This window comes from Paralichthys olivaceus, chromosome 10 (assembly GCF_024713975.1).
Source record: "Paralichthys olivaceus isolate ysfri-2021 chromosome 10, ASM2471397v2, whole genome shotgun sequence".
Classification (NCBI taxonomy): Eukaryota; Metazoa; Chordata; class Actinopteri; order Pleuronectiformes; family Paralichthyidae; genus Paralichthys; species Paralichthys olivaceus.
The window spans coordinates 23,521,970-23,537,516 of NC_091102.1; the positions used below are offsets into that span (position 1 = coordinate 23,521,970).

The 15,547-nt window shown below is 43.6% G+C and overlaps 1 protein-coding gene across 1 annotated transcript; it reads left to right on the top strand.

The window, feature by feature from the left end:
* The first annotated feature begins 8,369 nt into the window (after positions 1–8,369).
* On the top strand, positions 8,370–13,567 carry LOC138411809 (uncharacterized). Its single transcript, XM_069532813.1, has 8 exons — positions 8,370–10,223; positions 10,573–10,804; positions 10,909–10,986; positions 11,129–11,734; positions 11,862–11,938; positions 12,045–12,231; positions 12,401–12,522; positions 12,785–13,567. Exons 1-4 carry the CDS (start codon positions 9,934–9,936, stop codon positions 11,684–11,686), a joined length of 1,158 nt encoding a protein of 385 aa, XP_069388914.1. The 5' UTR covers positions 8,370–9,933; the 3' UTR covers positions 11,687–11,734; positions 11,862–11,938; positions 12,045–12,231; positions 12,401–12,522; positions 12,785–13,567.
* The last annotated feature ends 1,980 nt before the right edge of the window (positions 13,568–15,547 follow it).

Consider the following 15,547-nt stretch of genomic DNA (forward strand, 5'->3'; position numbering starts at 1 on the left):
CAGCAGGTCTTACCACATTTGGTACTTATATCAGTCAATGAATACATGTACAAGCCAATGTGATGTGATGCTTATTTGCCTGACACAGCTAAGAGGTGGGAAGAGTATAATTTGATCGAACAAATATTAAATTATTGACTGCTTTCCACCCACAATCCAACACACACATCCCACTATCTTTCCAATATATGACCCACCAATTAAGTGTTTTATATCAAACTAAATATTCATTTTAAAAATGTTTACTCATACACTGCTCAAAAGAATTAAGGGAACACTTAAATCACACATCAGATCTTGTTCAACAAATTATTAGAGTTGAAAATCTTAACTAATTCTATAATTTCTTGAGAGCAAAACAGTGAATGGAAACCAAAATCATCATCAATCAAAATCTAACAAAAACAATTTAAATCACAGGCTGATCCAACTTGCATGGATTTCATCACAGCAACTCATAATGTGACTCAGTAGTGTGTATGGCCTCCTCGTGTCTATATGCACTATCAACAATGTCTGGGTATTCTCCTGATGACCTGTGGACGGTGTCCTTAGGGATCTTCTTCCAGACCTGGATCAGGGCATCAGTACGCTCATAGACAGTCTTTGGTGCTACTTGGAAAGCGACAAATACACAGATAAATTATGTCCCAGACTTTCACAATTGGATTCAGGCCTGGGGAACGTGAGGCTCAGTCAATGGCATCAATTCCTTCATCATCCAGGAACTGCCTGAACTCTCTGGCCACATAAGGCCGAGCATTGTCCTGCACCAGCAGGAACCCAGGGTCCACTGCAGCAGCGTAAGGTCTGACAAGCACTCTGAGGATTTCATCCTGGTACCTAACAGCAGTCAGGGTACTCATTCACATCTATCACAGTGCTCGGGGGGAACCTGCTCTCATCTCTGAGGAGAACGAGGCACAAGTGGCGGACCTGTGAGCCCTACTAAAGAGAGTAGCCCTCTCTTTAGTAGGGCTCTGGTAGTGCCAGTTTGTAGGACCCCAGTGGCATCTTAGATGGCCACAGTTACTCATCTCTCCGCTCATTTCAGAAACTTCACTTTAAGTCCTTGTTTCCTGCCTATGTGATTGTTTTCCCTGCCCGTTTGTCTTCACCTTCACCTTCAAAAATAAATGAGTTGCTGAGCCATAGATCTTTCCTTCTTTATCTTCTACTTCAGATTTTACCTTATATCTAGTGACCATTGGTTTCATACCATAGTTTTTTTCCCTGAGTATTTAATTGTCATTCTTTATTATTAGGTTCCGAGCACGACAGTTCAAGAATCTATTGTTTTTGCAAGGATTTTTCTTTTTTTTCTTCTTCTGCTAAATGAAATGCCTTTTGGGGAGCCTGAACATATGTGAAAACTCACCAAATTTTGCAGGTGGGTCAGGTATGGTGAAAATGTATGCATTTTAATGTGCCCAGGAATGTACATCTAAAAATGCCTCAATAGCACTCCCTACAAATTTCAGTAAGGGTCTTCCTGTTCATTTTCTTTCGCCTAGAGTAATGCAAATCGGTACACGTGTGTATCATGCCCAGGCGTACAAATAATCCCCATGACACTTTTTGCCACACCCAACAGAAAGTCAGCCATTTTTGATTGAAAATTAAATTTGGCGTGAATTTTGCTGTTATGACACCCGCTTCAAAATCGTACTTCTCCTACAGATTTCATGCGATCGACTTCACATTTGGATTATGTCATGATTAAGACTTTCTGATTAAAAGTTTTATAAACTATGTGCTTTCATCAGAGGTCGTGGCCGTGGCGTGGTGGCGAATTTCGATCAATCGCCAGAAAACAATAAGTGCTTATAACATCCATGTATATTATCCAATCTGCCTCAAACCACATATGTACAATAAATCTCTCATCCTGAACATCTCTATATGATAATATTTAATAATACTCATCGTGCTCCCAAGCTGTAACAGGAAATGTCCTGTTTTACATGTTGGTGTTCTGCAGCTAGCCCGTTCACCCAATTTATGTGAAATTTGGTCAGGAGAGCCTAAACTAAAGAAGTTGGTGATGCCATAGAATCAAACTTGTGAGTTTTCATCAGGGTGCATGTCCTTGGCATGGTGGTGAATCTTAATGTCTCACCAAGAACCTTCAAGTAGCTGTAACTCCCATGTTTTTACACACTGTAAATGTGTGATAATGAACCTGCCCCAAAGAGTTCTATAAGCAAATATACTTTAATAGTCACAGTGCCCCTTAGCTGTGACAGGAAGTATCATGTTTCTTTGAGATGCTATGCCTACATTTTTCATTTTGATCCACCTCAAAATAGGTCAGGGAAGCCTTGAGATGCTGGAGATGCCATTTTGTGCCAATTAAGCATCTACGTTGAACCGCGACGGCATACCCTTTAATGAAATGCCAACAAACAGGAAGTGGCTGTGACCTCACTTCACATGCTTCAATCTGCCTCAAAATGAACATGTGCAATGAGAGTCACTATGTGAACACGAGGACAATATTTGGCAGCTGAGGCAGAATGGCACACACAGCGCCCCCGGCTGGAAACTGCTAGTAGTCACTCTGTAGTCACACTTCATTGGAATAACCTAAATTTTTCACAGCCGACTCAAGACCTCAGCTGAATCGTAAGGCATGATCAGCGATCATATTTCTTGCCACCCGATGGACGCAGGGACATGGTCGGACATCCTTCCCTTCAAGTTTTGAGCAAATGCCTCTTTGTGGGGGCGACGAGGGGGAAGCGTCCACCTCGGCATGGTCACGTCACTTCTCCACGGTGGCAAGGCTCTGGATCACATTCTACTTGATTGTAAGTCTAGTTTTTTTTTTTTTCATTAAATATACAATTTATTAACTGTTTCTTTTTTCCCCCTTATCTTATCCTGTATGAATGTGTGTATGAGGGAGAAGTGTATCTGGGTTTTGGGATGGGGAGGGGGAATTCACTTTCCAGGACAGAGGATGCACAGCAGTTTTGCAAGATGGGGGTTTTATGTGACGTTGTAGGTGTGACATTAAATGAAATGGGTCTATGAGGAATGACACTGTATGACCATTCAGACCATTGCACATGTTATTTGCACTTGTGAGAGCATCCCCATCAGCTGTGTGCATGGGAATGAGAATACTTACCCCACTGCTGACGTGTACATTGTAGTTTGAGGGCTACCCTACCTTTTGAACATTGGAGTTGCAGATTATGTTCCTTGTCCAATTGTGTTGCAAGTGACCTGCCAGTCTTGTTTGATTTGCTAAACCAACCTCAGTGTTGTAATGTTGCAGCAACTAAAGCTGAGGCCAAGCTTGTACACAAGCCCTCTAAAACCCTTTGTGCCCTGCCTTTTTATGATGCAGACCTAGACACCCAGCCCAGTAAGCACCAGAAGTCACCCAGAAAAAGGAGGTATGACAGATTCCAGCACACTGTCAGATGAGCTTGCTCCAGTTTTATCATCGGGTTTCAAAGTGCTTTCACACAACAGTTCAGATGCAGATGAAGATGACCCCAGGTTAGTCACTGTGTTGCAGAAGAGAGATGTTGAGAGTAAGTAGTATTGAAAATGGCACCGTGCTAGGTGGCAGCCTGTTACTGCAGCTCTGTTTTTTCTTGACATTTTACGTCTTTTTGTCACTTTATTCTTTTATTTTTTTCTCAGTAATTGTACTGGAGACTTAGTTGCAATGGCTACGAGCTGTTTTAAAACTTTTTTCCTAGTTTTTCTGCTACTTTCCACACTTTGTTTCAACGAGCCACGCAGAAAGAAGTGAGAGCATTGTTTACTCACGTGACAAGCTTATTGCTGCCTGGCAAGAAACTTGAAACTCCGAAGGAGCTACAGAGGAGGAGCCGGGGATGCAGAGCTGGAGCTAAGCGCCGACCGAAGAGGAGGAAACATAAAACTTCAGTTCCTGCTGTCATCATGGGATATGTGAGATCCTTGGGGAATAAGATGGATGAGCTCAGTGCGCTGATTAAGACCCAAAGGGAATACCCTGAGTGCAGCTTGTTGTGTTTCACCAAGACATGGCTGCAATCAGATTTCCTGGACTACAGCGTGGAGTTACCCAGCGTCAGACTGCAGCAGGAGGTACTCTGAGTGCCTTGCAGCGATTACAGTCCCAGCCAATCGCCGGGGGGGAAAGAACGTATAAAGGCAGACAGAGAGCACCTGTCTCCCTCTTGCTTGCCGAAGGCTGGGTGGGTGATGTCACTTCCCTGCGTCCGTCACCTCCCCTCCCATGTGGTGGCAGGTGGGCTGTTAGCCGCAGCTGCAGTATTTCCACATTGTTGTCGGGCAGTGTTAATTGTTGTTTTGCTCCATAGAGGTTAATTTGTGCATTGCTGCCGGCTGCACGCTGCTCACCACGTCCTAGGCCGTTGCTGTCGGTGGCCCCTCCCCTGTTTGCCGGCTCGCTGCTCATTGGTGGGAGGTGTGCTGCTTCGTGTGGTCGGGAACGGCCTGACCGGTAGGTAACATGGCGATGCTAGCTTCCCCCTCCAGCCACTCATAATTTGCGCACATTTGTTTGTTTACCATTACTATTATTGTAGGGTAAAAGACGTAACGGCGCAGCGCCGGCTGAGTGCTGCGGAAGTGCTGCTGCTTTGCCTGGACGTAAAATGCTTTGCCGGGACTTAAACTGCTTTGCCCAGACTGTTGGTGCTGCACACTAAGCGCATCGTCGCCTGGCTGAGACTGAGTGCAGTGCTGTGTGGCGCACTTGTATTAGCCACATCTTAATGTGTGGGTGTGTGTGAGAGAGAGAGTGCGTGAGGCACTGCAGGACTGCTTTGAGTCCACTGACTGGGATGTGCTCTGTGAACCACATGGGGAGGACATCAACAGCATGTCGGACTGTATAACAGAATACACTCAATTCTGTGAACAAACCTTCTTGCCAGGCGGAACTGTGCACTGCTTTCCGAATAACAAGCCCTGGATCACCACTGAGCTGAAAGCGCTTCTCAACAAGAAGAAGAAAGCCTTCAGGTCTGGGGACAGAAAAGAACAGAAGGTCATACAACACGACCTGAGGGGAAAGCTGAGGGAGTGCAAAGACTCCTACAGGAGGAAACTGGAGGCCAAACTCCAGCAGAACAATGTGAGGGATGTGTGTACTGGAATTAGGGCAATAACTGGGTTCAGGGCGAAAGTCAAACAGCCAGGAGGCAGCCTGGAGAGGGCAAATGCACTACATCTGTTCTTCAACAGGTTCAGTACAGAGCCCTCATCTGTCCTCCCCACCACACTCCCAGACTTCCACACACTCTCACGACTCCCAAAGCTTCTGCTTTGCATCTCCTGATGCAATCTGAGCCTGCATCAGGAGAAGATACTGTTGCTGTGGAAAACATCCTGCTTAGTTCCAGTTCCCAAGAGGACGACTCCATCTGGCCTCAATGACAACCGACCAGTTGCTCTCACTTCTCATGTGATGAAAGTTCTGGAGAGGCTGGTCCTGGCCCACCTCAGATCACAGGTGAAATTATCGCTGGACACTTCAGTTCACCTACCAGCCTCATCTGGGAGTGGATGATGCTATTATCTACCTGCTGCAGCGAGCCCACTCACATCTGGATCAAGCTGGTTCCACAGTGAGAATCACTTTCTTTGATTTTTCCAGCCAGTTATCATGAGGGAGAAGCTACAGGCTATGGGGGTAGACACATCCACCATCTCATGGATTACTGACAGGCAGACCTCAGTTTGTCAGACTGTGCAGTATTCTGTCTGATGTGGTGGTGAGCACTACAGGAGGTCCGCAGGGGACTGCACTGTCGCCCTTCCTCTTCACACTGTACACCTCCGACCTTCAGTACAACTCAGAGTCATGCCACTCTGCAGTGGTTGGGTGTATAAGTGATGGGAGGGAGGCTGAGTATAGAGTGCTGGTGGATGGTTTTATAGAGCAGGCCAGTTAAATCATCTGCTTCTGAATGTGTCCAAGACTGGGGAGATGGTGGTCGAATTCAGGAGGAAGACGACGGTTTCACAGCCACTGCGTATCCTCTCTGTGTGGGAGAGGATGTTGTGACAGTTGAGGATTACAAGTACCTGGGCATCCAAATCGACAACGGACTGAAGTGGAAAACCAACATTGATGCAACAACACCCACAGACTGAACAAGCTGATTAAGAAGGCTGGCTCCATCATTGGCTGCAAACTGGACACTTTTGAAGTGTTGGTGGAATGGAGGACACTGAATAAGCTGTTATCCATCATGGACAATCAAGACCACCATCTCCACCACCTGGTGGACAGACAGTGGAGCACTTTCTCCAACAGACTGGTTCAGCTCCGCTGCCACAAGGACAGATACAGGAAGTCTTTCCTGCCCACAGCAAAAAGAATGTAGGATTCCCACCTCTGATAGTACTTGATAGTAATTACTGCTTCAATAACTGTCAATTATTTTGCTCATATTATATTCATACCCATTTTACCACATATAGTTATATTTATATTTAGTCATGTCAAATACTGCAATTTTGCACCTTGTCTTTTTGTGTCTTACTCTCTGTGAATGTTGAACTGCTGCTGTGACACAACAATTTCCCAACTGGGATCAATAAAGTTCATCTATCTATCTATCTACAGTACGAGGCCCAAAAGTACCAGAAAACTTGGGATGATAAGAGGACCATATCCGGGGTCAAAGGTTCTAGTCAAGCTGCCCCTCTATCGACAGCAAGCCTTGGAGAAACAACTTGGACTCACAACTGAATAAGTTGCTGCCAGTCCAGCGAGGTGCTGTATGTGAACCTCCTCAGGGAGTTGGCTGAAAGTCCAGAGAAGAAGACAAAGGTCTTGCTGATCAGATCCGTGAAAGAGGAAGAGGCCATAGATGACCAGTATCTGTCCCTGCCAGCCCCCACTAAACTTGGATGTCAATGCAATGTAAATAAGGATAGCTGCACAAAGCTGTTTGTGTGTTTCTTGCTGGACTTGGCTTTCTTCCATTTCTCCTGCAAGCCTGTTCCATCTGCCAGTCAAAGACTCAGCTGTTTGGGTATCAAGCCTGGTCAGTCCGTCTAGTGTTCATCAGATCATTCAGTCACTCAGTCAGGTGATGCTACGGCCATCCTGGCTTGTTTGGACCACTTTTGCCCTTTTATCTCACTCAAAGTATTTCCTGTATTTACATGTGGTCCGGATACACCTGCAACTTAAAACATTCAGCTTGAGTTCTTCTGTTGAAAACCTCTGCCTAATCTTCCCTGAACCTCATATTGAAACTCTGTGTGCTTGCTCAGCTTCCAAACCCATGATTAGTTGGAGCCTCAGCTTCTATTTGGACTGGGATATTGTCATTTTTGTTAAAATGATCCTTTTAAACTTGTGGTGTCAGTTAGAACTATAAAGACAAATATTACATCTTACTTGTAGACATGCTTGGACAACACTACAATTTAGATGATTTCTAACATACCCCTGTGGGTCTTGGTCAGAGGTATTTATTAAAATGCATTATACTCTGTATGCTGCCTCAACAGGCCATGCTACAACAGCTTATTGCCAGGTTGTTTTGCAGTTATGGATTTCTTCTGTACCCACCTTGAGATTTACCAAAACTGGACAATCATGTTGCATGGACATCAATAAAACACAGATTACACAATAACCTTTGACCATGGACTTCTTCTACACTCCAAAGGCCATTAAGGCTGCGACTGAGTTCAGTGGGCTAATTGAGTGAATCGTCTACCAGCGGACAGTTTGTCTGTGTTTGAGAGAGAGGTGTGTGTGCATGCTATGCTGCTTCAGCACCTTCCTGTGCATCGTTGCTACAGACCTGCTAGGGCCCTCAGTGCCTAGATAACGAGCTGTATGCCTGACAGGTGTGTCGAGATTAAGGCGGGCTCTTCTCTAACATCCTGTCACCCACACACACACACATACACCCATCATCCACCACCATCTCTTATAGTAAACATCCCCATCAGCCTGCCTGCCCACTCTGGGGAGCAAAAGGAGAGAGCATGTTTGACATAATTAATTGGTGCTTTTCATAAAGTGAGTCAAAAAAGATCAAAAGGGTTACCAGGCTGAAATAATTAATTTGGAACTAAATTTGCTGACAGTTGGGTTCTCTCAACAGTTCACCTTTTTTCTTTCTTTCATCAGAGACTCTTGGATGACGACAGGCCTGATAGTTTGTGAGACCATTTTAATGAAATGTGGTTAAAATGGATTTAATTAATTTGAATCTGCAGTGAAGGTCTTGCTCTTGTCCATTTTTGTAGATTATTGCCTTTCATTATGAGGTTAATGTAGCAAGCATATAATTCCAATTAATTTGAAATGAAAGACAAATGTATGTGGATTATAATGGCAGGGGTGGTTACACACATCTCTTCAATTATGATTTGTGTAGTTTCCTGTCCATATCTTACCATCACAGAAATTAATGGATAGCTGCTCAGACAGAAAGACATTGCAAAGATTTGTTGCAAAATGAAAGACCATGACTGGGATCTGTTAGGTTGCTGAATCTAATCAAATAAGTTAATTGAGGAAACCTCTTGCACTGAGAGGAAAACACTTGCAAATAGAATTGAAGAAAGCTAACTCAAATATTCACATGCTAATTGTTGAAATCAGCCATCCTTCTGACAGCTGTATGTTGAACTGCATAACAGCTGTTTAACATTTGCAGAGCATTTAGTGTATGTTTTTGAGTGTTAGTGGCTAGGTATGAGTCTTGCAATGTATCCAATGTTGTGTGTGTGTCTGTGTAACTTTGAGAACCGCACCCCCTTTATTTATCTAACCTTAACTATAACTGGCTAAACTCATCTTCAGCAGATTTTACGGATGGGTGATCTGATTCTTCATTTTTCTGCGCAGCTCTCGTCACCTGCCACACAGATAAGTGCTGAATAGTATTTTCTATTTTCCTTGAGGTTTCCCCAATTTTCAACTACAAAACGAACACAGAAGTGTAAAATCATTTGTTCCTCCAAATAAGCACTGCAGGCTAGATGAATTACACATTTGTACTTAAAGACAAATACTTTATTCAGCCACATATTTAATACATCAAGGCCTGGATGACCCAAAACCTCTTACTTATAAATTCAGACAAAACTGAAGTTGTTGTAATTGGCCCTAAACATCTCAGAGAAACACTGTCTGACCAGATAAATGGTAAATGGTTGTATTTATATAGCGCTTTTCTAGTCTTGAAGACCACTCAAAGCGCTTTACACTACAGTTTTCCATTCACCCATTCACACACACATTCATACAGTGCTTCTATAGCTAGCACTTTTTTTTATGTTCTATTGGGCAGTTTTGGGGTTCAGTATCTTGCCCAAGGACACTTTGGCATGCAGATGGGAAGACTGGGGATTGAACTTCTGACCTTCTGGTTGGAGGACGACCGCTCTACCCTCTCAGCCACAGCCACCCCTCACCTTGGATGGTGTCAGTTTGGCCTCCAGCTCCACTGTGAGGAACCTTGGAGTTATGTTCGACCAGGACATGTAATTTGACCCGCAAGTCTCTAGGACAGCTTTCTTCCACCTGCGCAATATTAAAGGGGAAGTTCGTTTTTTTCAACCTGGTCCTTATTTCCAGCATATGGTATGTAGATCTACTCACCCATAAAGGTTTGGAGTAACTTGGAGTACTTTGGACGCTTTTCAATCCACACGCGATCGGTGTATATCCGTACAACGCAAGTGAATGGGGCATACACAATACAGCCTCTAAATAATGCATTATCTGCTGCGAAACTCTTTATTTGCTATGAATCGCCAGCACAAGCCTGTGAGTCTCGCCAGCCTCGGAGCTAGCGTTAGCTTAGCGAGTTGCTTTGTTTACATCCTGGGCTTTCACCGGGGTGACATCACAGAGGTGCGCAGCCGCAGCACAGCTCAGGATCAGTTGTGTTAGTTTACACGGAGTTTGCTGCCTCTGCTGACATCATGGTTCGTGTTTACGTATTTCCAAATTGTCAAAACAAAATGACTCGGTGGACGAAATTCAGCTTCCACAGGCTTCCTTTGCGGAACTTGGATGTACTAAAGCTCTGGCTAGTCCCGCTGAGAATGGACCCGAATACTGAAGTGAAAGCACTAAAGCGTGCGGATAATCGATTATGCAGTGCTCACCTCGCTCCGGAAGACTTTTTTCCCATAAAGGCACCGAAAGAAGGCCAGAAAGGACCGCGTCAGAATGATCAATGCCATCCCGAATGTTGCAGAAGGCAAAACAGGTAATGCATTTCTTTTGAAGCTGTATAATGATGTTATTAGGCTATAACCAGTGCAAATATGGATCAGTGCATAATATCTGAAAGTTAAAAACAGTAAAATATACCTTGAATAATTCTCTACAAGGCTTATATCAAAGCGGGACCAGCTTACTATAAATACACTTCTACCAAAAATACTGTACTGTAATGCACCATAATTTACTGCAGTCTAGGGTGACATATTTTCATTTACAAATATAGGACATTTTCATCACTACACACCTTGCCATCAGTGGTAAAATTAATCAATAAAGTAAAAGCTTCCTTGTTGTGATGCTGTGTAACACATTTCTTTTATTTTTTAGGAAAGTGCCAGTGCTGAGGTAGATTTTCCAGAACCAGATTTTGAAACAGTCCTGCAATCCACTCCAAACAAAAGCCAACACAGAACAGATAAGGAGCCATCTGGATCATCTGGGCCTCCTTATTTTTCCTCTGCGTTGACTCTAGTGCTCACCAGTCCACCTCAGACAACAACACGCACAAAACGATCCCTACCTGGGAAATACATTGCTTTGGCTCCTACATGGTCACACTCAGTGGTAAGCACAGCAGCAAAAATGCCTTTTATGGATATTAGCAGAGTATATATTTGGCCCTCCATTATTACACTGACACAATTTGTATTTTTTTGTGTGTGCACTAGGACTCGATCCCATCCATATCAACCTTCACTTCCATTACTGCTCACCCGTCTGTCTCTACATTATCGCCATTACTGCAAGTGAGTTGAGAGTCTTGTCTTTTATTCTTGTTGTCAGACATGTCAGACATGTAAATATTACTGTGATAGAGTGAAAAGTTCTTACTTGACCATATGTGCAGTGAGTGAAAAATTCCTCAACTACTGTATCTTGTGTCTTCAGAGTGAAGAGGAAGGTGAAATGGACCAACAAGTGCTTGATGTCAGCATGAGTTTCGGGTACTTGGGTCTGGATCCCGCAGACACCAGCTATTTACCACCAATTTCCGATTCGGCTTCCGGCACAGGGACTGAGTCTGGGTCTGCAAGCTCTCATGGAGACACCGCAACAGGATGGGCTGAAAAAAAGTGGCTGGTGAATGAGTCGTACCTCCTTCAACTTTTCAAAACCTGTCCCGAGTGTACAAGTCTGATAACTACAATCACCATCAGAGGCAGCCAAATCAAAATCCGTTGGACCTGCGGGAAACACTGTGGTGACTGGCAATCATGTCCTGACCGAAGAGGCATGCCAGAAAATAACTTGCAAATCTGTGCATCAACAGTTTTCACCGGATCCGCATACACTGACATTGAAGACTGGGCAACTCTTCTCAACATTCCCATTCCACATAAAACCCAGTTCTTCAACATTCAGAAGACCTACATTCTACCCACCATACAGTCTGCCTACCAAGATAAACGTGACCAAATCATATCTCGGCTCACTGAAGACTCGTAGTCTGGAAAGAGGCATGAACTCTGTGGTGATGAAGGTGTGATAGTCCAGGTAAATATCTGATTGTTACCATTATTAGACATCATTTCATACACCATCATAAAGTCATAACTCCCCTGCCACCTCCTCCTACTCCCATCTGCTGAGAAACTGAACTGATCTGTGTTTTTCTTCTAAGGTTACAGTGCAAAGTACTCAACATACTCTTTCCAAAATGACGCCACCAAGGAAATTGTCCATTTTGAATTGGTGCAGGTAATTTGTCTATGCAAATCTAAAATGCACTCTGTGATAGAAGGCTATTTTCAACAGGAGAAAACTCCTGTGAATGAACAACTTTTATATATTCATTATGCTCTAGGTGTCAGAAGCAACGAGCTCTGTCGCAATGGAAGTCATGGGATTCCAGAGGGGCCTGAACAAGTTGCTGGATTGTGGGGTAGATGTGGCCGTGATGACCACAGACCGATCACCATCCGTCCGGAAACTAATGAGAGAAGAATATCCCCAAATCCGGCATGAGTTTGACCCCTGGCATGTTTTCAAGGGTAATTTACTGTTGAAAGCCCACAAGTTTCATTATCTAATACAAGCATAGAAGTGCATATTGATATATAGAAAGGAGAAGTAATTTACGATTCAATTCCTTGCTTGTTTTCATATTGTAATATTTTCTGACTGTCTGGTAATTGTTTTAACTGTGTGTGTGTTTTTCAGGTGTCAAGAAGAAAATTGTTGCTGCATCAAACAGGAAGGACTGCAAAGACCTCCTGCCTTGGTTGAAAGCCATTACCAACCATCTGTATTGGGCGTGTCAATCCTCAAACGGTAATCTGGAGGTAAGAATGAAATGATCTGGAAATTCAAAAATTACTTAAAAAAACAAAAGACATGCTACATGTTTTGAGAAATCCTAGATGCTATTCAGGACCGGAATATGATTTTCATTGTTTCCACTTTTGGAAACAGAAAGACAAAAATTCTGAAAAATTCTGCAATAATCTGCCACATATGTACTGTAAGCATAGCTTTACAGTCCCGTACTTCATGATTAGGTTTGAGGAGAAATGTTTCACTGAGGGTCCATTTTCATAAATTCAGATTTACATCCGTCGATGGACTTCGGTGCTGCATCACATCTGTGGCGTGCATCGCTGGGAAGAAGACGGTGTTGATTACACCTGCTGTCATCCTCCTTTGACAGACGAGCAGCAAGAGAGGAAGAAGTGGATGGAACCTGGTTCACCTGCTTTCAATGCCCTCAAAGACATCGTAACAGACAAAAATCTCCTCCGGGATATGAAGCAGATGTCACTTTTCAAACATACCCCTTTTATAGAGTAACAATGTCTATGTTTCATAATTTGTCATTATTTCTTCTAGAAGGTGCATCTCTGGCACAAATAGCTATAGTACAAATAACTTTACAGTTCACAAGCAAAGACAAAAGTGTTTTTGTGGCTAGACGGACCAGTCGTTTTGAGCGTTTTGTCAGAGCTACACCCTACTGACTTCGCTCAATTTGAACGGTGAATTTCTGAGTGTGCCATATTTTTATTATATCAAACTTGTTTGACTTTTGGACTGTATTGTAGGTGTTTGTATAGCATACTGACTCTTGAAATGAAGACAAATAAACCACTTTTTGTTTTGATATTTTTTTATTTGCAGGAGTAATGAAATGTTATAGTTGTCTCTGTTGTATTGAATATCATGATACTGAAAATGTCATGTGCCTCCGTGAATCCGACATAGCTCTCTGTGGGGGATGGGTATTTCCTTCTGATGGCTGTAACAATGCAGCTAGGAATTACTCGTCTGTTGCCAGGTCCAAGGCGTTCCCCTCCAAGTGCCCACTCCAGGACAATTCGATAGGCCACGAGTCTGCACTGTCTATAGGACATAGGATCAAGATGATTAGAAGAAAGTAAACACAGAGGAGGCTTGTGTAGCATGGCCCACACACTGCACAAAAATCAGAGTCAGTTTGTAAAGACCATCCTCTTTATGACAGAAACTTTCACCTTTCTGTTTCTCACTTTTGTTGGAATAATCACTATGTAATAATTTCACGTTTTGTATAAGAAAGTGGCTATAATTTCTGTGCAGTGTGCGGGCCATTCAACACAAGCCATTATAATAAAGTAAAGAAATGTAAATTCTAAAACACATGAATTCAAGGAAAATAAACAATTTATGCATGTGTGTAGGCTACTTACTCAATCGAAAGTTGCCCTTTCAGTCCTGCAGGCTTTGGCTGAGTCTTCCAGTTTATTTTGGGGACACGAAAAAAAGTCTCTACCACAGTCCGATTTATCATAGCAGAGAAATCCTCGGTAGTTGTGAGACAATCATTTATGGAGACATCCAGATGTGTATCTCCTGGCCTCAAATCCCACTCGGAGCAACAAAGGCATTCCTCCTCTGTTGGCAGAGTTGTACACTGTCCACAAGAACACCACCAGTTGCCATCTATTCGCGGACGTGCAGCGGTTTGATGATCTCTGGCCAGCTGTTCCTCTCTCTGCCGCCTTATCCTCCTTTCAATGAGCTCCTCATCTGTGTAATCAGGCTCAAAACGGTAAGGGTGTCCATCAAAGTCAAAGTCCACATCTTCAAAATCTGATAAGTATTCTGCCATGTTGCGCAAAACTAGCAGCAGCAAACTCAGTGTAAACAAACACAGATGATCGTCAGCTGTACTGCGGCTTCGCGCCTCGGTGACATCACCCCGGTGAAAGCCCAGGATGTAAACAAAGCAACTCGCTAAGCTAACGCTAGCCCCGAGGCTGGCGAGACTCACAGGGGACTAGTGCTGGCGATTCATAGCAAATAAAGAGTTTCGCCGCAGATAATGCGTTATTTAGAGGCTGTATTGTGTATGTCCCATTCACTTGCGTTGTACAGATATACGCCGATCGCGTGTGGAACGAAAAGTGTCCAAAGTACTCCAAGTTACTCCAAACCTTTATGGATGAGTAGATCTACATACCATATGCTGGAAATAAGGACCAGTTTGAAAAAAAACGAACTTCCCCTTTAAGAAAATTAGAAACATCCTGTCTCAGAAGGATGCTGAGAAACTAGTCCACACATTTGTTACCTCTAAACTAGATTACTGTAACTCTTTATTATCAGGAGGTCCCAGGAAGACTGTAAAGCATCTCCAGTTGGTCCAAAATGCTGCAGCACTAGTGCTGACAGAAACTAGAAGGAGAGATCATATTACTCCTTGTGGCAGTAGACCATGCCACGAGGTTCTCACCACAACAGCCAGAGACGAACCAGTCCAACCATTGGGTGCTCAGCAACAATCTTTTTATTTAATGCAAAACAGAACTGACGAAACACTTAACTTAAAAGGTCCAGCACTTTCTGCTGGACCTTTAGCTTCACCCCGTCTCTTCCCCAGTGTGTGTTCCCAGAGGCAGCTCTGCTGCTGCCTTTTCAAGCATGAGGATCAATCAGCTAACAGATCTCACCTGTGCTGACTGATGCTCTATGGTGCAGGTGAAGGTGCTCTCCCAGCCCCTTCACCTCCACACTCCTGTCTTAGCTTCTCTACATTGGCTCCCTGTAAAATTCAGAATAGAAATAAAGATCCTGCTCCTCACATATAAAGCCATCAACAATCAAGCCCCTTCATATATCAGAGAGCTCATAACACCGTATTATCCAAATAGATCACTTCCTTCACAAAACACAGGTTCTCTTGTGGTCCCAAGAGTCAGTAAGTGTAGAACAGGAGGTAGAGCATTCAGCTACCAGGTTCCTCTCCTTTGGAACCAGATCCCTCTCTGGGTTCGGGAGGCAGACACCATCTCTGCATTTAAAGTTAAAGTTAAAACATTCCTTTTTGATAAA

Coding starts and splice junctions, on each gene's coding strand:
- LOC138411809 (XM_069532813.1), top strand. CDS start 9,934: ATGGTTCGTGTTTACGTATTTCCAAATTGTCAAAACAAAATGACTCGG. Junction 10,224..10,572: donor TGTTGCAGAAGGCAAAACAG/GTAATGCATTTC, acceptor TTTTTAGGAAAG/TGCCAGTGCTGAGGTAGATT. Junction 10,805..10,908: donor CTACATGGTCACACTCAGTG/GTAAGCACAGCA, acceptor TGTGTGCACTAG/GACTCGATCCCATCCATATC.